Consider the following 23,693-nt stretch of genomic DNA (forward strand, 5'->3'; position numbering starts at 1 on the left):
GCCTATGGGTCATCCCAGGCCATCTGGTCACCGAGTCATCCTCGGCCATCTGTTCACTGGGCTAGTCGACCAGATGGCCCACCAGCTGGGCGACCAGATGGATGGCAGGCCGGGCCGCCTGCTAACCCAGACTTTTGACTCCACCCAGAGTTTCTGTAAGTGCCCACTTTCTGGGGGCTTAATAGTCGAAGAAAATGGGCAGGCCAGTGGGGAGAGGGTCGGGGCTTAAGCCTCCTGGTCTCCCCGTGCCCAGGCTCCAGGAAGGTGGAAGGCACCCGCCCAAAGGCAGCACCCTGAGCCCACGGTATGGTGAAGCTAGTCACTACACAGAGTAGGGTGGCTGCATACCGGAGAGGACTCTTGTGCTCCCCCACCAGGTTCAAGCATAGAGCAGTGTCTAGCCCTGCATGAAGGCCTGCCACTCCTTACTGCCAGGTGCCGAGCTAGAAGAAGAAGCCCGAGAATCCCTCAGCAGGGTCCATACCAGACAGCAGCGCTGCAGCCGAGGACATGACCATTATGCCCTAGGCACAGAAATGGTTAAGGGGACAAAGTATTCCTTCTACACAAGTCTATGGAGCTCGAAATCACGTAAGATTCCAGGCTTTTGCCTTAGATGGAAGTGAACAAAAAAAAACACTTCACATGGCCCAAAAAGGTACATCAACCCCTTCACAATATCAATTCCTGAGCCTTCAGTGCCCCTGGCCCATTTCCAGCACCTATTTGAGTGATATTTGTGTAATTTTTAGTTTTTCTGGTTCAAGGGGGGAAAGTCACTCCTCCTAACCAAGGCTATGGGGCTCCAAGTTGGGTAAGATTCCACGGTTTTCCCTTGGATGGAAGTGAACAACAAAAACACTTCACATGGCCCAAAAGGTATACAAACTCTTTCCTAATGTCAATTCTGAGCTTTCAGTGCCTCTCCAGCCTCCCAGCACCTGTTTTAGTGATATATTCATCATTTTTTGTTTTTCTGGTTCAAGGAGGTAAAGTCACTCCTTTTACCCAGGGCTATGGAGCTCCAAGTTGGATAAGATTTCAGGTTTTTCCCTTAGATGGAAGTGAACAAAAAAAAAAAACTTTCTAGCCTCCTAGCACCAATTTTAGTTATATTTTTGACATTTTAAGTGTTTCAGGTTCAAGGGGGCAAATTCACTCCTTTTACCCAGGGTTATGGCACTCAGAGTATGGTAAGATTTCTGTTTTTCCCGTGGATGGAGGTGAACAAAAACAAACAAAAAAACACACTTCAAGTAGTCCAAAAGGTACACAAACTGCTTCCCAGTGTCAGTTCTAAGTCTTCAGTGCCTTTGGCTGGGTCTGCCCTGGCTGGGTATGGAAGCTATGACTGGGCCTGTCTGGTTGGGGATGCTATGACCGGACACCGATTGAGAGCTCCAGCTGGCCGTGGGTGGAAGCCCCACTCCAGTCTGCAATCCGCAAATATATATCAACCATTTACAGGTGCTTCCAGGTAAGTAAACCTTCTGGTATCCACACAAAATACACTACATATTATTCCCTTAGTGACTAGTTTCCAAAAAGATGTGAGGGCAAGGTGTTTGCTATGGAGAGAGTATGCATGGAGGGTGAAAAGCAAAGATAAACACCAAAACATTATTGCACACCCACCCACTAGTCCATCTCAAGCATACTGGTTGGATTTGGCATCAGCGTAAGTAAATGGTTAAAAAAAAACTTTTTTCAGCAATGACTTTATTAAATAAATTCCCTAAATATCATTGATAAATCAACCATTTACAAGTGCTTTTAGCTAAGTAAACCTTGGGGGAGCCACGCAAAACACAGTACATATTATTCCCTGCTCTGATGACGTGGGTGCACTGTGCGTGTGTCGACATCATCAGATCGCCAAGGGGGGGCTCAGTGGTGGCGGTGGAAGGTATTCCATTGCCATCCTGGGTGGAGGCGTGCGGGTGGGTGGCCCCCAGGGGGGAGCATCAGTGCTTTCCCCGTGGTTCGATCCCACTGCAGCCGAGGACGTAACCTTTACGCCCCTGCCACAGAAGGGGTTAAGCATCAAGTTTTCAAAACCATGAGGATCAAACCCCTTCGAAGGGTCAAGAAGAGTAATGTCAAGTTTAGACCTGAAGAGAGGATCAGGAAATTGTTGAAGTCAGCTCTCTGTGTTGCTGATGGCAAATGCATGCATTGTGTGTATGTATGTATGTTTGCATGTATGTATGTATTTACGTACGTATTGATTCTATCATGCAAACCTAGCCAAAAGGCAGTGGGGTGCTGAATAGGGTTAAAGGCAAGCATAAAGTAAATAAGTGATAGGAGAGGTAGATGGGTAATGGGTGAGATAATGCCTCATAGTACAAATGAAATGCGCAAGACGTATCATAAATGGTAGAAGAAAGGAGTTGTTGCCCCTTGTAGGCCTGTGTAATAGAATGTGGGTAAACTTGATGCACACCTTCGAAATGTAAATCTACAAAATGGTGGTTTAGGTGACCTGATCATGGTGATGAGGTCCTTCCAAAGGACTTTTACAGGTTTAACAACACAGTCCCCTCCTGCTGTGTCTGGCATAGTGTAACCCTGGATGAATCAGAGTTATTATTTTCATGATCATCACCAATAACTGATCCCTGCGTGGCCCCGGCCTCAGTCCATTCTAGCCTGTGCAGTGTTTCTACAGGGTGGCTGTGCAGAAATGGAAAGCAGCTGGTTTGTGTGTTGGTCTTCCTTGAAGGAGTATGCACCGCTTGGAGGAGTGGGAGATGATTGTTCAGTTCCTGTTTGACCCAGCAGGAGTCACTGGTGCTCACAGATCAGGTGAAGATGGGTTGCTGTGAGAAAGTGCCTCTTTCTAGCCTGGTTACCCCCACTTTTGGCCTGTTTGTGAGTGTATGTCAGGGTGTTTTCACTGTCTCACTGGGATCCTGCTAGCCAGGGCACAGTGCTCATAGTGAAAACCCTATGTTTTCAGTATGTTTGTTAAGTGTCACTGGGACCCTGCTGGCCAGGACCCCAGTGCTCATTAGTTTGTGACCTATATGTATGTGTACCCTGTGTGATGCCTTACTGTCTCACTGAGGCTCTGCTAACCAGAACCTCAGTGGTTATGCTCTCTCTGTACAAATTGTCACTAACAGGCTAGTGACCAATTTCACCAATTCATTTTGGCATACTGGAACACCCTTATAATTCCATAGTATATGGTACTGAGGCTGCAGCATTTCTTTTGCCACCCATAGAAAGGGGAGTGACCACTCCCCTGACCTGCAACTCCCCTGGGAGGTGCCCAGAGCTCCTCCAGTGTGCTCCAGACCTCTGCCATCTTGGAAACAGAGGTGCTGCTGGCACACTGGACTGCTCTGAGTGGCCAGTGCCAGCAGGTGACGTCAGAGACTCCTTCTGATAGGCTCCTCCAGGTGTTGCTAGCCTATCCTCTCTTCTAAGTAGCCAAACCTCCTTTTCTGGCTATTTAGGGTCTCTGCTTTGGGGAAAGAACTGCATCACCGGTCCTCTGGGTCTCCTCTCAGCATGACGAGCGAGGTCCCTTGAACTCAGCAACTCTGTCCAAGTGACTACCACAGTCCAGTGACTCTTCAGTCCAAGTTTGGTGGAGGCTAAGTCCTTGCCTCCCCACGCTAGACTGCATTGCTGGGAACCGCGTGTTTTGCAGCTACTCCGGCTCCTGTGCACTCTTCCAGGATTTCCTTTGTGCACAGCCAAGCCTGGGTCCCCGGCACTCTAACCTGCAGTGCACGACCTCCTGAGTTGTCCTCCGGCGTCGTGGGACCCTCCTTTGTGACTTCGGGTGAGCTCCAGTTCATTCCACTTTGTAGTGCCTGTTCTGGCACTTCTGCAGGTGCTGCTTGCTTCTGAATGGGATCTTTGTCTTGATGGATGCCCCCTCTGTCTCCTCACACAATTGGTGACATCCTGGTCCCTCCTGGGCCACAGCAGCATCCAAAAACCCTAACCGCGACCCTTGAAGCTAGCAAGGCTTGTTTGCGGTCTTTCTGCACGGAATCACCTCTGCACGACTCTTCACGACGTGAGACATCCATCCTCCAAAGGGGAAGTTTCTAGCCCTTGTCGTTCTTGCAGAATCCACAGCTTCTATCATCCAGTGGCAGCTTCTTTGCACCCACAGCTGGCATTTCCTGGGCATCTGCCCACTCCCGACTTGATCGTGACTCTTGGACTTGGTCCACTTGTTCCGCAGGTACTCTCGTCAGGAAATCCATCGTTGTTGCATTGCTGGTGTTGGTCTTCCTTGCAGAATTCCCCTATCACGACTTCTGTGCTCTTTGGGGAACTTAGGTGCACTTTGCACCCACTTTTCAGGGTCTTGGGGTGGGCTATTTTTCTAACCCTCACTGTTTTCTTACAGTCCCAGCGACCCTCTACAAGGTCACATAGGTTTGTGGTCTATTCGTGGTTCGCATTCCACTTCTAGAGTATATGGTTTGTGTTGCCCCTATCCCTATGTGCCCCCATTGCATTCTATTGTGACTATACATTGTTTGCACTGTTTTCTATTGCTATTACTGCATATTTTGGTATTGTGTACATATATCTTGTGTATATTTGCTATCCTCATACTGAGGGTACTCACTGAGATACTTTGGCATATTGTCATAAAAATAAAGTACCTTTATTTTTAGTATATCTGTGTATTGTGTTTTCTTATGATATTGTGCATATGACACTAGTGGTACTGTAGGAGCTTTACTCGTCTCCTAGTTCAGCCTAAGCTGCTCTGCTAAGCTACCTTTTCTATCAGCCTAAGCTGCTAGACACCCCTCTACACTAATAAGGGATACCTGGGCCTGGTGCAAAATGTAAGTACCCGTTGGTACCCACTACAAGCCAGTTCAGCCTCCTACAGTGGCAAACTTACAGTTGCCCACAGGATGAGAATTTCAAGAACTGATACCTCCACTCCCCCTACAGAGATGTTGATGTAGTTTGTGGCTTTGGCTACACTTTGCCAAACTTAGCTAACTCACTGATGTTCCTTCAGGCCAAAATGGAGACCACAAAGATTCCAAGATCTAGTTGAGGGCCACCAAGGACAAACTTGTAGGATTAGGTTAAAAGGGGCTCATCACAAACTCTGTGCACAACTAATCCTTTCCCTCTGTCACAGTTCATGCAGATGGTTGTGGTTTCTAGACCTTCCTGGACAGCTCCTTCATTACAAGCAGCTGTGCTACTGGACTCCTCATTAGGCAGGCTTTCTTCTGCAGGGTAGACATTAGAAGCCTCCTCCATGGTAAGTAGAGCTCCTTCTCTAAAGCAGACCAATCAGCCATTCCTGCAGGTTCAGCTGTCTACCTGACAGAGAAGCTAGCTATCAAAGATGCTATCTCTACACCACAACAGACTTACTTTCCACCATTGACATGGTACCCCCTGTTCGGTCAATGAGAAATTCTGGCACACTAATGAGGAAAACTGCCTGTATTTACTCACAGGCTGACTAATCAACTCTTGGATAGGGTTCAGGTTTTGGTGGCTTCTTTAACCAGAACCAGCTTTCCTGTTGCATGATCAGGCACTTGTGAACTGAGGTGTTCACAAGCCCTCCCTAAGAGTTGGTTTCATCTATTTCATCTGGACATGGCAACTATCAAGTGGATGAATAGAGAAGGAAAGGTGGAGCTGGTAGTGTTCTTGTTGAGAAACAGGAGGCAACCTACAAATAATAGGATGTGAAACTCCCACCTAGCATCTACTCAACTCAGCTATAGCGAACGTCAGGGAAGACGGATAAGGAATATTCCAGTGGATTGTCCCAAGTCAAACAAAGACAAGGGGAAGCGTCACCATGACCCTCATTTTTGCATTGACATTCACATAAATGGAGTATAATTTGGTCCCAGCCAACACAAGCTCCACACTCATTCTGCACCACATACACAAAGTGAACAGCTTCAAATAAAAGAAGTATATTGGTGTGGCAGATGCTGAAGAGCATTGGCAAAATCAAAAAGACAAAAAAGACAGCTGCAGCAAGATGATTAATATGTACACATGACTCACATCATAGGATGATGCAGCAGCCATTTTTCTTCATTTAATTTACCATTCCAAGATGGTAGACACCCATCTCAGAGCAGTAGGTCAAAAGTATTATATGAAGAGTGTGTAAAAGTGCATTTGGACAAAGGTGTGGCCTGGCCCTAGATTTCAGTTATTGTGCCCTCCTAAAAGGTAAAAAAAAAAAAAAAAAAAAACAAGACCGAAAGGGGCGTGCTGCGTGCTGGGGAAACAGATGAGGAGGTGATAAAGCGATCAAGTCAATGGTGATGAAGTACAGCTTTGTGCAAATAGCAACATTGACTAGGAAAGGTAGGGAAGCAGGGGAGGAGTTATGGGTGTACAGAAAAAGACAAGCGTGATGGAGATAGGGAGAAAGCAACACGTGAGCTAGGGAGGACAACACTGAAAGTGCAGGGGGTGGGATGTGAAAGGAGAAGCAGCACGCAGGGTAGAAAAGAAGAAAACAAAAACACTCCAGTTGAGTACTGAAGTGAAAAAAAAAGGAAATTCATTGACTATAAGCAGCGGAAGGATGAAAATCATCCAAACAAAGAGATTGTAAAGAAACTATACTCGAAGTGAAGGAAAACAATAAGAAGAGGGGAAAAAGCATTTGAATAAAAAAGCAAGTGTTTTCGATTCAAAAGAAAAACAACCAATGATAAATAATGGTCTGATTCAAAGACTACTCTTAGAAGTGGTATTGTACACAATAGTTTTTCAACAGCAAACAGCTAAGGTTTTCTTTGGTCAGATCTCAAAACACAGAGACTGCGGGTAAATTATATTGAGCAGTGAAGTATGCTCTCCAGTGTCATCAAAGGGACAATTTCTTAATAACATTTTTTTTTCCAATTTAAAATGATGAGAAAAGCTCTGCCTTGCCAGACTCTTACATTGGCAGTTATTGTGTTAGTAGGTTGCAGATTAGGTTATGTGGCATCTTTATACTTGGACCTAATTTAAGAGGCTGTTTCCCACATCCAGCTGAAACAAAATTCAGTGCCTGGGCTCTGGCTTCTGACTCCTCGCGGCTAAAATCTGCAAACCAGCTCACTGAGTCAAGAAAGGTGCGCATGTTTTATCCAACAATCTGTGAGAAACCCGTAAAGTTTTTCCAAATTAAGCTAGTAAAATGTTACCTTTCCCCATATCATGGGTTGCCAGACAAGGCACTTATTCCGAACTACTTTAAAATGTATGGTGATGAATTCTCCTGGGGGATAGATAAACTGATACCTTACCTTGAAGACTTTCCTCAGGTCAGGTCTGTCACCCAGTTTCGATATTCGAGATCACAACAAAAGATAACAAGTGACATCGGTTTTCCTCATTCTGACGTGAAAAAGTCAGAATCGGGAAATATTTTCCTCAGTTTTTGACAGGCGAAACTTGCACAAGGAAAACATTTAGATACAAATGCAATTTGTGCTGAGCTCAAAGATCCTCATTTTAAGCGATGCTCGAAATCCTCGTTATTTCTGTTGAGAGATATATCAATTCTGCAGACTATGGAAAATCTGGGGCGTGAAATTACTCCAAAATGTCTACGTTCAATTCCAGTAAGTTTTTCTGAGCCATTTTCCCACACAAATATTTCACCGGGTTTTCCTGGCTAAATCTGCACATGGAAAAAACAGAAGCCATTTTTGGCAATGAACGTTTTAATATTTTTTCGCCTGGGTGAGGTATTTCCTATTCTCACAAGCTCTGTATGTCGGAAATAGGAATAATAATTAATAGTTCAGAAATACTGCAAGTTTTTTCCGCATCCCAAGGGGTGAAAGTGAAAATCCTGCAAATCCTTCCCATACACATTTTTCCAGGTAATATTGCATAGAGAACTGCATAGGATTCGTGTTTTTTTGTTGGCTCCAGTAATATGCATCCTCACATGTTCTGTATGTCAGAAATGGGGCTAACTCACACCTCAGTTTAAAATATTCTAAAATGCCACTAATGACAAAAGATGGCCACTGTAAAAACGTGGCTTCTCCACTTGGTTACACAGCGTGATCGTGGGCAAAAGACCCAACGCCATTGTCTGCAGAAACTGGGAGTGCTAAAAAAAGGGAGAAGTCTTTATGAAGTGTTACCTCAAGCGAGCATATACTTTCGCATCGAGGCTACCGAGGAAGGATTTGTAGTGAGATATTTGCTCGTTATTTTAAAAGGTCCCGTGTAACCAAAATCCAAGGTCTGGTGTCAGAATAGATTTCGACATTGTATTGCATTTTAAATATGCTCTACAAAAATATCAGTCTACTAGAATGAACATTAGAACATCTACACCAAACGCGACATTTATGCCAGAAGACATTTCTGTATACAATAATTCGACATTCAACCCTCAAGACAAAATCTGTGAAGTGCAGAAGGTCTTTGCTGATCATGCTAGGCTGAGTGGAGAGAACTTCAGCAAAACATCTCATTATCACAGCGTATGGAGTATGTTATATTGTGGTACATGTCATGTCCTGCACTATGACATGTTAGGCTACGCCTGTGGTTTTTTGCAGTACGTCATTGCAGGATTTTGTATGATATTGTTAATGGTAATTAGCTTGAAATTGTATGGTCTGGTATGGTAAGGTATGGCATGGCATGGCATGTTATGGTATGATGTATTATGTTTGTTTTGATATGATATCCTTTGAAATGATATGTCATAACGCTGTTGTATGTGACATGGTTTAGTAAGACGTGAGGGGTATGTGTAGTGTGGTGCATTATATGGTATGTTTGCTTAGGTATTATATATTATTCTATGGTATTTCTGCATGCTTATAATAGGTTATATGGTATCGAGGATCATGTATTACAATAGATTGTTGTAGCTCACTATTCTGTAGTATGGATTATTATCTCATGCTGTGGAATATGAAAAGATGTATACTACGGGACGTGACATTGTAGGGAACAGTTAGGGATCTTTAGCAACCCAGCCAAATTGAGTTTACATCAGCGTAATTTTAGCTTGAAATGAGTCCTCACGTCCAATTTCATTTTATACTGAAAAATACCGCAAAATGCTCCATTGGTTTCGCAGATTTTCACCTAATTCTTCGGAAAGTTTGTGTATTTTCAGCACAAGAAATCTGCGAACATTTCACACGGGTCTAGTTATTTTTTAAGAAAGTATGTTATACATTGAATCATAGGATGGCACATGTAATGTTATGTTATTATATTCTTTGGCGTAATTGATAGTATGGTATTTTATGCTATGATGTGTTGCGCATGTGTTGCAACTACTTACTGCTTCAGTATCAGGAAGGCCAGTTGATATTCTATGGTGACACTCTCTAAACTGTGTGATCCTAGGACAATTACGTCACCTCCCTCCACCTCATTTCCTTACCTACCAACATCGGAAGCGCTTGAAATTGTGTACAATGGATTAAATACTGGTATTGCCATACACAAAAAGTAGAAGATTTCTCTGGCATCTTGGAAATGTGGGATTTTTAGAACCCGTGGACACGTGCACGTTTTGCACACTGAGGTTTTTGGACCAAAGCCTTTTTAACGATGGCAATGGTAATGAGAATGCAACAATATTTATTAAGATTTGTATTATCCAGGAAATGTACCATATCACACTTAGAGACTGAAACAGAAAGGCACTATCAAAATATGTTCTACTTTACTTTCACATCGACAGTATCAGCACTTCTCAGCAGGATACAATAGTTTTAATTGTAGAGTCCAGCACTTCTCAGTAACAAACAGGTACGCTGTGCTAGTGAGCACGTGCACTTGTAAATTACCATTTGAAGCGCTCCGCGCCAGTGCATTAGGAGCAGGGCAGCTCCTCTCACGCGCTCCTGGATAGCCCAGTACTCAGCAGATGTGGCATTGAATGTGAAAACACTGTCTCTCAGTTAAGCAGGTTCACCAGTAAGGGGAGCACACCCCTTTTGAATTGAATTGGTCCAGGGCTGAGGTTTCGAAAATGTGATCCAGCTGTTGCTGGTTTGTACTCTCTAAGACCCGCTTTAAGAAAACAGCACTAGGCACATCAGACCAGAAAAACACCACTAATGTGGGTGCAGGATGTATGTTTCTACAGGTTGCTAAGCAGAGGCATGGGTTGCAGTCTTAGCAGTATCAGACTTGACCAAAACTTGTGTGTTCCCGGAACATCCACTTCACCAGCTAAGCCAGCTTTTCCCAACCCCCTTTTCACAAATTGGCAGCGCTTGGAAACGAGCAGAACACTATCGCTAACCTGCTATTTAAGCTCCAAGAAGGACTTCAATATGTGGAGTGCGCTTTACAGTAGCCAGTCATGCAGTACGGCCGAGAGCTTACCTTCAGCCCCATGAGGTAGTAAAGGATGCTGATGACCCCCATGGGCAGCACGTAGAAGAGGAATGACATAGCCTGGATGATGAAGTTGTAGACCCACATGGGCTTCACCACGGTGCACGTGGCCGAGCCGGGCACCAGAGTCCCGTTGGGAAAGTAGAGCAGCAGGATGCCGTGGGTGCTGGTGTTGGGCACGGAGAACAGGACGGAGAAGACCCAGAGGACCACGAGGATTCGCAGGGCCCTCCGGCGCGTGCTCTCTAGCTTGGCCCGGAAGGGGTGAACGATGGCTATGTAGCGCTCTATGCTGACCGTGGTCACGCTGAGGATGGAGGCGCAGCAGACGGTCTCGAAGAGGGCCGTCTTGAAGTAGCAGCCCACGGCGCCGAAGAGGAAGGGGTAGTTGCTCCACATCTCGTAGACCTCCAGGGGCATCCCGAAGAGGAGCACCAGCAGGTCGGACACGGCCAGGCTGAAGAGGTAGTAGTTGGTGGGCGTCTTCATGTTGCGGTGCCGAAGGATTACCAGGCAGACCAGGATGTTGCCCGATACCCCGACCAAGAAGATAATGGCGTAGACCGAGGTGATAGGCAAAAACAGGGGGCTTCGCCTGGGGCCGTTGTAGAAGGCGAGGTAGTCCTCCGTGCCGTTGAAGTCCTTCAGGTGAGAAACCTCCATGATTGCACCGCCAGGCTGCAAGGGCTCACTTATTTACAGGGTGTCAATCGGAATCCTCAACAACCTGGATGAATGAATGACTGACTGGAGTGGTGCAGCGCTGCAAACTGTATCGCCTCAGTGGTTTACCGGCGCGGATGAGTAGCAGGGCTGAGAATTTAGAAAAACTGAATTTTCAATCTTTTCTGAAGATAGGTGGTGGAACGGATTCTCACGGGCAGCGTGCTCCGGGGCCAGGGATCTGGAACTGCAAGGCGCTTGCCTTCTTTCCAGTCACAACCATTTCTTAAGAGCGGAGTGGGTTTTGCATTGGCTAGACTGTCGCCGGTGCTGCCTTTGTAAAGTTCCCTGTAAAATGGGCAAAGGCAGATTAAATACAGACACTAATGCAGAAACACATTTGGGGTGAAGCTAGAGTGGGAAGGGACACCTCTAAGAGGCGTAGCCTTTCATGGCTATGGAGGGGTACCATGGAGAGCGGCAGGGCAGGGCGAGAGAGAGGGAGAAGCTGCTGCTCTGCGGGCTGAGGCGAGCTGGTGCGCCCGGAGTCGGCGATAAGAGGGGCTTCTCTGAACACTTGTTTGTAGGCGAGGAGCCCTTTTATCAAGTCCAAAGCTCCTCCCTAAGCCAGGAGAGATTGGCCACTTTTGTGAATGAAAACAAGCTCACATTGATGACAACAAGGTTTGCAATGCCAATAGGTGTGGCTTTAATGTATGCCCCTCTCCCCGTGGCGCACAAAAGCACAACGCTCACTTTGAATTCTTGCAGACAGTCCTCTCACCAGTGCTTAATTTGAGCCGGTGATTGCAGTTGTGCCACCGGCAATAATTTTTGGAGACCAGCACTTATTTTTCAACATCAAACTTTGACCCAGAGCACAAAAAGGAAAATCACAAAAGGATGGAAGGAGGAGGATGAGAAAAAGCGAAAGACTGGGTCAAAAGGAGAAAGCAAGGGTGAACAAGAACCATCAAGAGTGAAATAAATGGGCAGGGAGTCTATGTAGTTGAAAAAAAGAGGGATGAGGGACTAGGCGTCAGCACTGGCTTAAAAAAAAAAAAAACGTTGTGCTCCAGCACATTACATATTAAGCCGCCGGCACTTTGCAAATTAAGCCCCACACCACTCACTGCGCCCATCCACTATGCACCCTGCACTCATACACCTCTAATCCACCACACATGCTGCATTTACCCTGTATTCTCCCACAATGTATACTGCACTCCTATAACACACCCCCTGCGCCCACCTAATGTTCATCCTGCAGTCAGCCGCCGCTCACCGACCTCTCACTATGCACTTCGATACTACTAAAACAAAACTCATCGTGACTGCTCAGTGTTCACTCTTCACGCACCCACCTCATCCTGCACACTCTTGCACATCTCACCTGATAGTCACACCACTCACCATACACACAACTGCACATGCTACATACACACCGTCCACCATCTACTCACACATTGTCCAACTTGCACACTCAAAGCCCTTACACCCCCAATCGCACACCTCTAACCCTGCACTCTCACATTTTTCACCTTGCACTTGAAACGCTCACCCTGCATTTACAATGCTCACTGATGTCTCAGCTTGCACTCACACCACTAGCACACCACTCATGCTGATTGATCACCGAGCACACACTCTCAAACGCAGCTCACCACGAGCTCACCTTGCACACTAATGTGCTGTTAACTCGGCATCCAAATCTCGCAGTGACACCGCACACCCTGCAGTCAGATACCACACACACACTTCTCACCCAGAACAGACACTCCTGGTACCCTACATGCACGCTTGTCACCCTGCACCCACACTCCTCATATACCTCCTTAATCTCTACTCACACAAAACTAACATCAGTAACGATGACCACTCAATCCACGCTCTACTGAGGTAAAGGATCAGATCATTAGATATAGGTGATGTACATAAAATACAAGGTGCACATCTTTAATTTCAATTACCATTATATATGTATGAAAAACGTATTTCACAACATTAAAATGAGGCCCCTACATAAACCCAAGAAAAGATGCGGTTGCATTTCTGGTAATTTAACAACATAATCTATTACTGCCTGGTTACTTTTTACTCAGAAACTGAAATGCTGGTTCATTTGAATGATCACATAACAAACGTCTTCCTGCACAATCACCTACAGTAGATGGATCGGTCAGTTTTCAGGAGTAGGTTTGAAACCACAGGTGTTGCTTGTAAGCACCAACGCATGCCAAAAATCTCACAAGCCGTAAACTGGGAGATTGGCACTGGAGCAGATGACCCTTAACTGCTCACACGGCGCACTGCAGATAACTTTCTGAAACTATGTGGTTTTCAATTAGGACACAAGGATTTTAACCACACCTGAAAAGTATGAATGAATAGTAAAATGCAGGAAGGAACGATCACTCTAGCACAACCGAAAGGTGTTTGCTATTATTTTTTGTACGTAAAACTACCGTTAAAAATGAAGTATGAAAAAGAAAAATGATGAATGAAAAAGAAAGTATGCAGCACTCCTTTTCTGGAGAGTTTATGTTTTTCACAACATTTTAGGAAAGGACTGTTGAAGACAGAATTGAGTGTCATTTGCCCAGGATCACACCGTGCAGGTAAATAAGGCTTAGAGCAGATGCTTTCTAAAGCCCCAAGGAACAAGTTAATCACTCGGACCCCTTCTCTGCAAAATAAATGTTCTTTTGCCACCATGTGACCTATAGCTCATGTGAAGATTTCATCAGCATTTACATTTACTCATTGGTCTAATGGTATTTTTCCACGGAGCAGCTGCAGCATTCATTTTCAAATAAGTGTTTTTCCATTACTCGATTGCTAATTATATTAATGCCCTGACAGGATGTCCAGGTCATGCTAAATTATGTGCTTTTTTCACAGGAAATCTTGAGGCCATTATTCTGTATAATAGTAAAACCTGATTACAGTTTATATTGAGAAAAGTGTGGTGCATTAAAAACAGATTATTAACTGGGTAAACAGTGCAGAATCTGTGCATATTAATGTAGATAACTAGAACAGAATCTGTGCTATATAAGGAAAACGTAAATTATTAGAGGTGAATTTGTGCTAATGACCAGGGCAGTGGGAAAATAATGCAGAATTTGCTTGTCAGCCAAATATTTGGTCAAATAGTGCTGTATGGGAGTTTCACAGGGAATCCAGATAAACAATGTAGTGTTCAATTGGTATTTAGCCCAATACACAACTAACATTGAATTTATACAGCTTAAGAGCTTTCTGAGAAATTTATCCTTTTAGCCCTGTTCAACCCCATTTTTTCAGACGGATACTGGTGGTAACTGACTGACTGCTCCCTGGGCTCTGCTAACCAGGCCCAGTGCCAGTGATCTGATTAAAAAAGTACATTGCAATCAGAATAATTACAATTGGCAATGGCAGACCATTGTTAGTCCCTATTATATAATGAGGCAAGGGGGATTCAAACTACCTATAAGTCTCTAGTATATAATAGGACATGGAGGTTGAAAGGCCCAGCAGTTTCCTGCACTAGAATGTACTTTGTTGCCTGCTGTCATTTTAAAATGCTAACCTCCTTTGCAGACTATCAGTAAAAAGTAAAATATATGCAAATTCGACTTTGGAATTAAGGGCATTTCCAAAGCGGTAATCCAGTTTATTGTTACATATAGGTCACCTCTAACTTCTCCCCCTAGGTGTCCCAGTGCTGGGGTGCCTTTTAATGATAAGCAGGGTCAATTATGAAATATGTTTTATATAAACTGGTGAGGGGAAAACTGCCCATTTTGTTTTTCCTATTATAAATCCTTAGGGGCATATTTATGAAAAATGGTGCTGCATGTAGTGCAGTGCCACTTTTCTTGCTCCCCATAGCACCTTCCCAAATGCTTCCATATGTGCACCGTATTTAATATGCAGTGCACCACTGTGGTAGTTAGGGAACTAGTGTTAGACTTTTTGATGCTAGTTCAGCGCTTTGCAGGATTAGCGTCACAAATTGTGCTACTAATCCTGCATTGCACCCAGAGGCCCATTGTAACCAATGGGAGCCTCCTTTTAATGCCTGATTAGAGCGGACATTAAAAGTGGCGAAAAGAATGACACAAAGAACTCTTAGATTTCTGTGCGCCCTTTCTTCGGCCCCCTCTAACAGGGGAATACCCCCTTTGCTTACATTATGCCTAGAACAGGCATAATGTAGCACAAAGGGTTATATACATTGCGCCACTTTGTAAACATGGCACGGTGTTTTTGGCCATCTAGTGCCAAATTAGCACGAAAATTGACACTAATGTGTTGAAAGAATGGCGCTAGGCCCTCTTAGATCTGGGCCTTAGCTCCTTAGGCTAACATTGGCATTTTTCATTTAAGTACACATGTTGCTAGGAAAAAGCTAGAAATGTCCTTCAAGGATTTAACAAATTGGTAATGATAAATTCAACAACTTGCCACTATTGAATTTATCATAACTAGTACAAAAGAGAAGTTATAAGACTTTCTTTTCCGTGAGCCAAAATCCAGCTTTTTATCAGTCTGCCCTGATTGGTCAGCTTTAACAGGCTTAGACAAGATGCTTTGATGAGGTGATAAGTGGCCTGCATAGAGCAGCAGTTATCTGGTGGGGGAACTCTGAAGCTGCATAGCACAGGCCTGTAATGGGGCTGGGTAAATCAAACTGGGCTTCAAAGAGGACAGGACAGAAAGGAATGCCAGCCAGGCCCATGGCAGACCAAGGAATGGAATGTGCAGATGGTCTGGAGGGGGAGTGTTAATTACAATGAGCCACATCAGTAGGTTGGCTTAGCCAGGGCTTTTTCCTCTGGAGAGGAATCCTCCATCTTGGATTTTTAAAGTGCAATACTTTGTGGGAAACAAATATGCCACACTTTGGAGGAAGCTGTCATGCTTTTTTGGGTGGAATCCTTAATCTTATTGATCACAGGGGTGCCCCCTGCTTGTCCGGCCAGACCACTGAATAAATATTTGAGAGCTGCATAGCAACTCAGATATGCTGCCAGAAACTACAAGGAAAAGAAAGACTGCCCTTCTGGAACCCTGGTCTGCATCCCAAAGGACTTCTCTCTGAAGGACTGCTCCTGCTGACTTTGGGAACTACAGTCCTGGAATTTTGCCTTGCTTTCAAAAGGATTAAGGTGTGGACTCCCTGAAAGCCCATTTTAACAGAGCTTTCATTCACCATCGCCCACAAGAGGTCCCCAGCCTGGAGTTTGCCAGTGGACTTTTAAGGATTTGGACAGGTGCATAGGGGAATTGTAGTTCCAAACTTCCAAGGACCCTCTCAGATCTTTTAGCCCCTTGGATTAGTCATTTGGACACTTTGAAGCCTCAAGAAGAACTTTAGGAAGAAGTTTCAGATGTTTGGAACAACTTTTTGAAAAAGCTCCATAAGTGGATCGACCTGACATCGAGAGTCAAGATGACTACCTTCAACCGCGACCCGTCCTGAATGTCAGGTTCATCCCACTGAAAGGTCCGGAGTTCCAGATTTCCAGAATTTGAAAGGGGCCTTGCGGAAAACCAATCCAATGACGTTGCATCAAAATTAGCTTGCTCGAGAGAACTGCACAACGTCAATAGAAAAATAATCCAGAAAAGTGTCTAAGTCTGAAGGTAAACTTTTGATCAAGGACTCCTGCTCAGTGAATCCAAGGAGGGCTCCATTACGGTCGGCCTCAAATTTTGACTTGGTACTGGTCTAGTGCGACCAGATGTCCCCGGTTGGCACTTTTGGCTTTTAAGCACTAGGAAGAACATTTTTGATTAAATATTTAAAATTCACATCTCCATTTTCCTATATTGGATTTTTGTTGTTTTGGTGTCATTTTAGACATAAAAATATTTCCTATTTTTATAAATTGATGCAGGATTTTTATTATGAGTCGTGTCTTACTTATTTACTGTACTGTCATTTTTAAGTGGTTTACATATCTGTCTCCTAAGTTAAGCCTCCCTGCTTGCAGCCAACTACCAAGGGTTGAGCCAGGTACAAATGTATTGAGACCGTGACTGGTCCTTATGTTGAGGTGGTGACCTTAATGCTAGTGGAAGGTGCAAAGTTACCCCTACTAATAATCCATCCTCCCACAAGCATATTTGAAAAAATACTGCAAAATATGTGCTATTTATGATAACATCTGAATACATCATTTCCCATCACCCATAAGCACAGAAAGTGACACCACTGGATCTTCCATCATCCCCCTAGACAGGAAGTAACATCATTGGATTTCTCATCATACACCCGGAAAGTAAGTGACTACTGGTTTTACCACCAAAAACGTCTTTAAAAGAAGAAGCTAACAAAAAGACTTTATTTCCCATCACCCATCAGTACAGGAAGTGACATCACTGGACCTCCCATCATCCACCTATACAGAAAGTGATATCACCGAATTTTCCATTATACATCTGAACAAGAAGTGACATTAGTGGTTGTCCAACGAGAACCGTCCTTAAAAGAGAAGCTAAGCAAGAGGACTTAATTTCTCATCACCTATCAGCAACCTGACATCAAAGCACCCTGCAGTCCTTCCCCCTCCCAGGACCTACTTAACGGTAGCTGCAGCATGCATACACACATCACTAGCATGTGGAAGGCATGCTACAGGAAAGCCTGTTTGCACCCATCTGGGCCTGGACTACATCAGGCACTGGGAACCCTAGTCCAATCACCACCCAGTACTTCTTAGGTTGCTAGACCCCGGCCACTTTTTCCTAAATGCTGTCATGCCATGTCTCACACCACAGTAGGAGCTTTCACCTGCACCTACTGCCAGTTCTGTAGCAGCCACATACCTACACTCCCCACACAATACTAACAATGCCCTCAACACCCCATAACACATACACCACACGAGCACCCACAGCACCTTAATCCACACCCCACACCACACACCACAGCAAATGCACGTCAATAACCACTCACATGCTTACTTAGCAAACACGCAACTGAAATATGGGACCTAGTGAGCAGTGATGCACCTGACATCCTCTTTATCATAGAGACCTGACTCAACCCATCATCTGCACCCGACATTGCCATGAAAATCCCAGTGAGCTACAAGATCATTTGACAGGATCATCTATACAAACCAGAATGAGGACTCACTCTCATTGACAAGTAATCCATCAAATGCACAACACCCACAAATAACACCACCCCATTCATGCAACACCTGAACTTCAAGCTGCAAATCTTAGAAAACCTCACCCTGAATCAAACCCTCGGCTATGGAACTCCTGGACAACGAGCCAACTTTATCAAGCTCCTCACCAACTTCGTTGTTCCACTCACAATCATCTCCTGAGCCTACATTCTCCTTGGTGACCTCAAATTTCACCTGGAAGACCCAAAAACCCCCTGCTCCACAGCACTCATTGAAAGCTTGAGCAACACCAGACTCACCTAGCTCATCCCAGAACCAATGCCAACTGCAGGACACGCATTGGACCCCCATGTTCACCACAAGAGACAACCTCAAATACAACTTCACCACACCTCTCACATAGGCGGGTCACTTCATAACCCAATTTCAAATCAACATACTTTAAGCCAACACTCTTTCCAGGTTCAGCATTCCAAGCTGCATCTGGGGCAAAATTACAGAAGCAGACTGGCTCAGGGCCCTCTGCACAGATCAACCTAGCCCCACAGATAACCTCAACAAGGATATCAACAACTGGATCAAGAACTGTGTGGACCCCCTTGGACCCATCAAACACAACAAGCATAGTAGCTCACATAGGTGGGCCAGCTGGTACGCAGAAGACCTCCGAGACACCAAACAACACTGTAAACAGTGAGAAAGGAAATGGAGATCCTGCTACAACACCCCAGACAGAACTACCTGCAATGCTGCACACAGATGCTATCACCAGTAGATAAGAGACAACAAGAAAAAACACTAGTGGACAGCATTGAAGGAAGATCCAACAGCTGCAAGGAAATCTTTTTGATCATTAAGGGCCTGATTCTAACTTTGGAGGACGGTGTTAAACCGTCCCAAAAGTGGCGGATATACCACCTACCGTATTACGAGTCCATTATATCCTATGGAACTCGTAATACGGTAGGTGGTATATCCGCCACTTTTGGGACGGTTTAACACCGTCCTCCAAAGTTAGAATCAGGCCCTAAGTGTTTCACCTTGCCCTCAGCCACCAACATTGCTGCCTCCCTGCAACTTTGCAACAACTTAGCCAACTTCTTTGACAGCAAAATAGAAAACATTTACAACTACTTTGCTCATCAACCCAACTCCAGAGTACTCATTGCTAAACTATACACAACCAACCAAGACAACCAACTGACTGAATGGACAACCCTCACCAGAAACAACACAGTGGAAATAAAGTGGACCATTCCCTCAGAGTGCTCGACAGTCCCCATGTCACACAGCTACATCGTGAGAACATCACCAATCAGCACCATCCTCAAGGAGCCCACAGTCAACCTGATTCAATAGAGCAATTTCCAGTCCCTCTGCCTGCTTCCCTATCCAGTCAAAGTGTTTGAGGAGGCCATCAAGAAGTACCTTACAACCCACCTCGAACTTTACCATCTTCTAGACAACACTCAGTCAGGATTCAGAGAGAACTACAGCACAGAAATAGCACTCATTGCAGCCACTGATGACATTCAAATCATCCTGGATCAAGGAGAAAGAGCAGCCATCATCCTGCATGACCTCTCTGTGGCCCTCAACATTTTCCCACATCACACTCATTACAAAATTCCACGAGATTGGCATACAAGGATCTGCTCTCAAATGGGTCTGTTCCTTCCTCATGGGAAGAAACCAGAGATCAAGAAATTGATCTGCAGAGTTCCACAGGAATCGTCCCCTAGCCCTACCCTTTTCAACATATCCATGACACTGCTTGCCAACATCATCCGATCATCTCCTATGCCAATGACACTTAACTCATCCTCTCCCTGACAGAAAAAACAGCCACCACCTGAACTAACTTCACCAAATGCATGGCCATGGTAGCAGACTGGATGCCAACCAACTGCCTGCAGCTCAGCTTCAACAAGACAGAAGTACTTTTCGGCAACAGGACCTCTCCATGGACTCCACCTGGTGGCTATCGGAGCAGTGAGCAACACCCACAGAACACACAAGAAACATAACAATCATCCTAGACAACAACCTCAACCTGTCAGCTCAAGCCAATGCAGTGTGCACCTCTTGCTACCACATCCTATGCTTGCAGTGAAGAATCTTCAAATGGTTGCCTCAGAACACCAGACAGACCATCAGACAAGTGCAGGCTGGACTACGACAACACACTATGGCCCTCATTACAACCCTGGCGGTCAGTGTTAAAGCGGCGGTAATGCCGCCAACAGGCCGGCGGAAAAAAAAATGGAATTACGACCGTGGCGGAAACCGCCAACAAAGACAGCCACTTTAACACTCCGACGGCCACGGCGGTACAAACAAACAGCGCAGCGGTCACCCCCAACAGACAGGCGGAAGACAATGTACCGCCCACACTATTATGAGAGGGTAATCCGCCACCTTTTCTGGGGCAGAACCAACGCGAACAAAAACACGGCGGAAACAGGACTTGTAAGGGAAAACACTCACCTCTCCACACCCCACGAGGAACCAGAACGCCATGGAGCCAGAAATCCAGATACTCCCTGTGATGGTATTCCTGCTCCTCTATCAGGAGCACCAAAGACGGCGGTGACGACCACGGTGAGTACTGCACCTACAGCACAGGGGAGAGGGAAGGGAAAAGAGAGTGACACACACACGCTACATGCAAAACCCCCACCCCCGCCCTCACACACAACAACATACACACAAATAATACATGCTGCAACATTACATTTACATCCCCCTATCCCCCAAGAAGAATGCAAGGACAAAAGGAAATGAGTTGAACGATTGTAATCATGAAAATTACCAGTAGTCAAAACTCGAAATACAGTATATACAATTATGTACACCAACTACACAAGTACGGATAGTGCACCAATTATTGTCCACGGACCACTGGGCCCAAAATGCATGGGCGAGGCCCACATCAGATACCAGACTTCAAATGGAGAGAACACTGCAGGGGCATCAGATCGAAATGAAACAGACACTTCAGGGGGAAGGGAAGGGGGGCACCTCAGCCGGATGAGTGCACAACGCCACTGCTCCACGAGGGGGCTCCATGCCCACAGCTATATCCTGGGGAGTGCAAAGCCACAGTCTCTCAAGTCTCTCCAGTGGGTGGTTTGCCCACTGCATTATCCTGGGGAGTGCAAAGCCACAGTCTCTCAAGTCTCTCCAGTGGGTGGTTTGCCCAGTGCTGTATCCTGGGGAGTGCAAAGCCACAGTCTCTCAAGTCTCTCCAATGGGTGGTTTGCCCACTGCTTTATCCTGGGGAGTGCAAAGCCACAGTCTCTCAAGTCTCTCCAGTGGGTGGTTTGCCCACTGCTGCATCCTGGGGTGTGCAAAGCCAAAGTCTCTCAAGTCTCTCCAGGAGGTTGTTTGCCCACTGCTGCATCCTGGGGAGTGCAAAGCTGCAGTCTCTCAAGTCTCTCCAGTGTGTGGTTTGCCCACTGCATTATCCTGGGGAGTGCAAAGCCACAGTCTCTCAAGTCTCTCCCGCGGGTGGTTTGCCCACTGCTGCATCCTGGGGAGTGCAAAGCCACAGTCTCTCAAGTGGATAACTTTCTCCACTGGTTCTGGAGGGGGCATTGTGCCCAGAGTGCTCCATCCTGCCAAGGACTGAGGTAGTGGATGTGATACTCTACTGGTTCTGGAGGGGGCATTGTGCCCAGAGTGCTTCATCCTGCCAAGGACTGAGGTAGTGGATGTGATACTCCACTGGTTCTGGAGGGGTCTTTGTGTCCAGAGTGCTTCATCCTGCCAAGGATTGAGGTAGTGGATGTGATACTCCACTGGTTCTGGAGGGGGCTTTGTGCCCAGAGTGCTTCATCCTGCCAAGGACTGAGGTAGTGGATGTCTTTCTCCTCTGGTTCTGGAGGGGGCATTGTGCCCAGAGTGCTTCATCCTGCCAAGGACTGAGGTAGTGGATGTGATACTCCACTGGTTCTGGAGGGGGCATTTTGCCCAGAGTGCTTCATCCTGCCAAGGACTGAGGTAGTGGATGTCTTTCTCCACTGGTTCTGGAGGGGGCTTTGTGCCCAGAGTGCTTCATCCTGCCAAGGACTGTGGTAGTGGATGCCTTTTTCCACTGAAGGTGGTGCATCATGGAAGCTGCTCAGGCTCCTGGAACTGACCAACAGGCTCGAACGACTGACCACTGGGGATGGCAGCCATGTCTGCTCTGGTGCCACTGGCTGAGGATGTCGCGGGGCCGCTGGCGGTGCTTGCAGCGGTGTCAGTCGCGGCTGTGCTTGCGGCAGGCTCTGTGGCATCAGTGCTGGCGGCGTACTCTGTGGCATCGGTGCTGGCAGCGGTCTCTGTGGCAGCGGTGCTTGTGGCGGGCTCTGTGGCATCGGTGCTGGCGGCGGACTCTGTGGCAGCGGTGCTGGCGGCGGACTCTGTGGCAGCTGCGCTTGAGGCAGACTCTGTGACGGCAGTGCTGGCAGCGGGCTCTGTGGCAGCAGTGTTGGTGGCGGGCTCAGTGACTGCGGTGCTGGTGGCGGGCTCAGTGACTGCGGTGCTGGTGGTGGGCTCAGTGACTGCAGTGCTGGTGGTGGGCTCAGTGACTGCGGTGCTAGTGGCAGGGTCAATGGCAGCGGTGCTGGTGGCAGTGCATGTGGCGATGCAAGTGGCGGTGCAGGTGGCGGTCTTCTCCGCTGCACAGGTTGGCATCGACGTGGACAGAGGTGTGACACTGGTCCCATTGTCAGTGCGACCATGCCCTCTCCTGACCTGCCCTTTATTTTCTGGCCCTTCCCACCTTGGATGGTGGCGCAGCTGTCTTGCCACTATCCCCTTTTGTTTTCCCAGAGCCCTTGGTGGCAGGTGTTTTCGCCTTCTCCCTCTGGGATGTGGGCAGCTTTTTTACTTTAGCAGGTGGCGGAATGTCCTTGCCCTCGCTCCGTGGCACACTGGCAACCCTGATGCTTGGTGCACTCCAATAGCCCACAGTTACTGGCACCACTGTGCCCGGTGATGTGGTGGCTGAGGTGCTGGGTTGGGGCCTGGAAAGCCTGGCCCTAGAGGACGGACGGGGGGAGTGGTGTAGGGAAGAGGTCAATATTAGCCAGAAAACGTTTTTTCAACACACTGGGATGGGTAGATGGAGTGGGTTTGGGAGTGGAGGAGGAGGTAGTGGTTGTAGGAGGTATACGTTTGATGAATTTGGGTGAAGGTGCATGGGCTGGAGGCTGTTGTGAGGTGGATGGCTGTTGGGTGGGTGTGTGCCTGCGTTTGTGTACTTTGGGAGGAGGGTTTACAGACACACTGGGAGAGGACACAGGGGATGTGTGAATGGTAGTGGGGTTGGTGAGTGCACATGAGAGGTGTGTGGTGATGGGCGTGCTGCTAATGGAGGTAGTGGCTGAAGATGTAGTGCATGCAGGTGTGAGTGGAGATGAGACAGGGCGGGAGGAGGACGACGTGGAGGAGGGGGACACAGTGGAGGCAGTGGATGTTGGTATGTGTGCATAGGTATGATGCTTGTGTGAGTGCTTGTGGGATGTGTGGTGCTTATGTTTGGCAGAGCCACCCTTG

At 46.5% G+C, this 23,693-nt stretch overlaps 1 protein-coding gene across 1 annotated transcript in view; it reads right to left on the reverse strand.

Moving 5' to 3' along the window:
- The window catches only part of NMUR2 (neuromedin U receptor 2), a 332,810-nt gene extending 321,136 nt beyond the window's left edge, over nucleotides 1–11,674 (reverse strand). The window contains exon 1 of the mRNA XM_069199596.1: nucleotides 10,345–11,674. Within this exon, the coding sequence (XP_069055697.1) occupies nucleotides 10,345–11,019 (675 nt within the window). The 5' untranslated portion in view covers nucleotides 11,020–11,674. The remainder of the gene's footprint in view (nucleotides 1–10,344) is intronic.
- Between the last annotated feature and the right edge of the window lie 12,019 nt (nucleotides 11,675–23,693).

The sequence above is a fragment of the Pleurodeles waltl genome, chromosome 7 (assembly GCF_031143425.1).
Source record: "Pleurodeles waltl isolate 20211129_DDA chromosome 7, aPleWal1.hap1.20221129, whole genome shotgun sequence".
NCBI classification, from domain to species: domain Eukaryota; kingdom Metazoa; phylum Chordata; class Amphibia; order Caudata; family Salamandridae; genus Pleurodeles; species Pleurodeles waltl.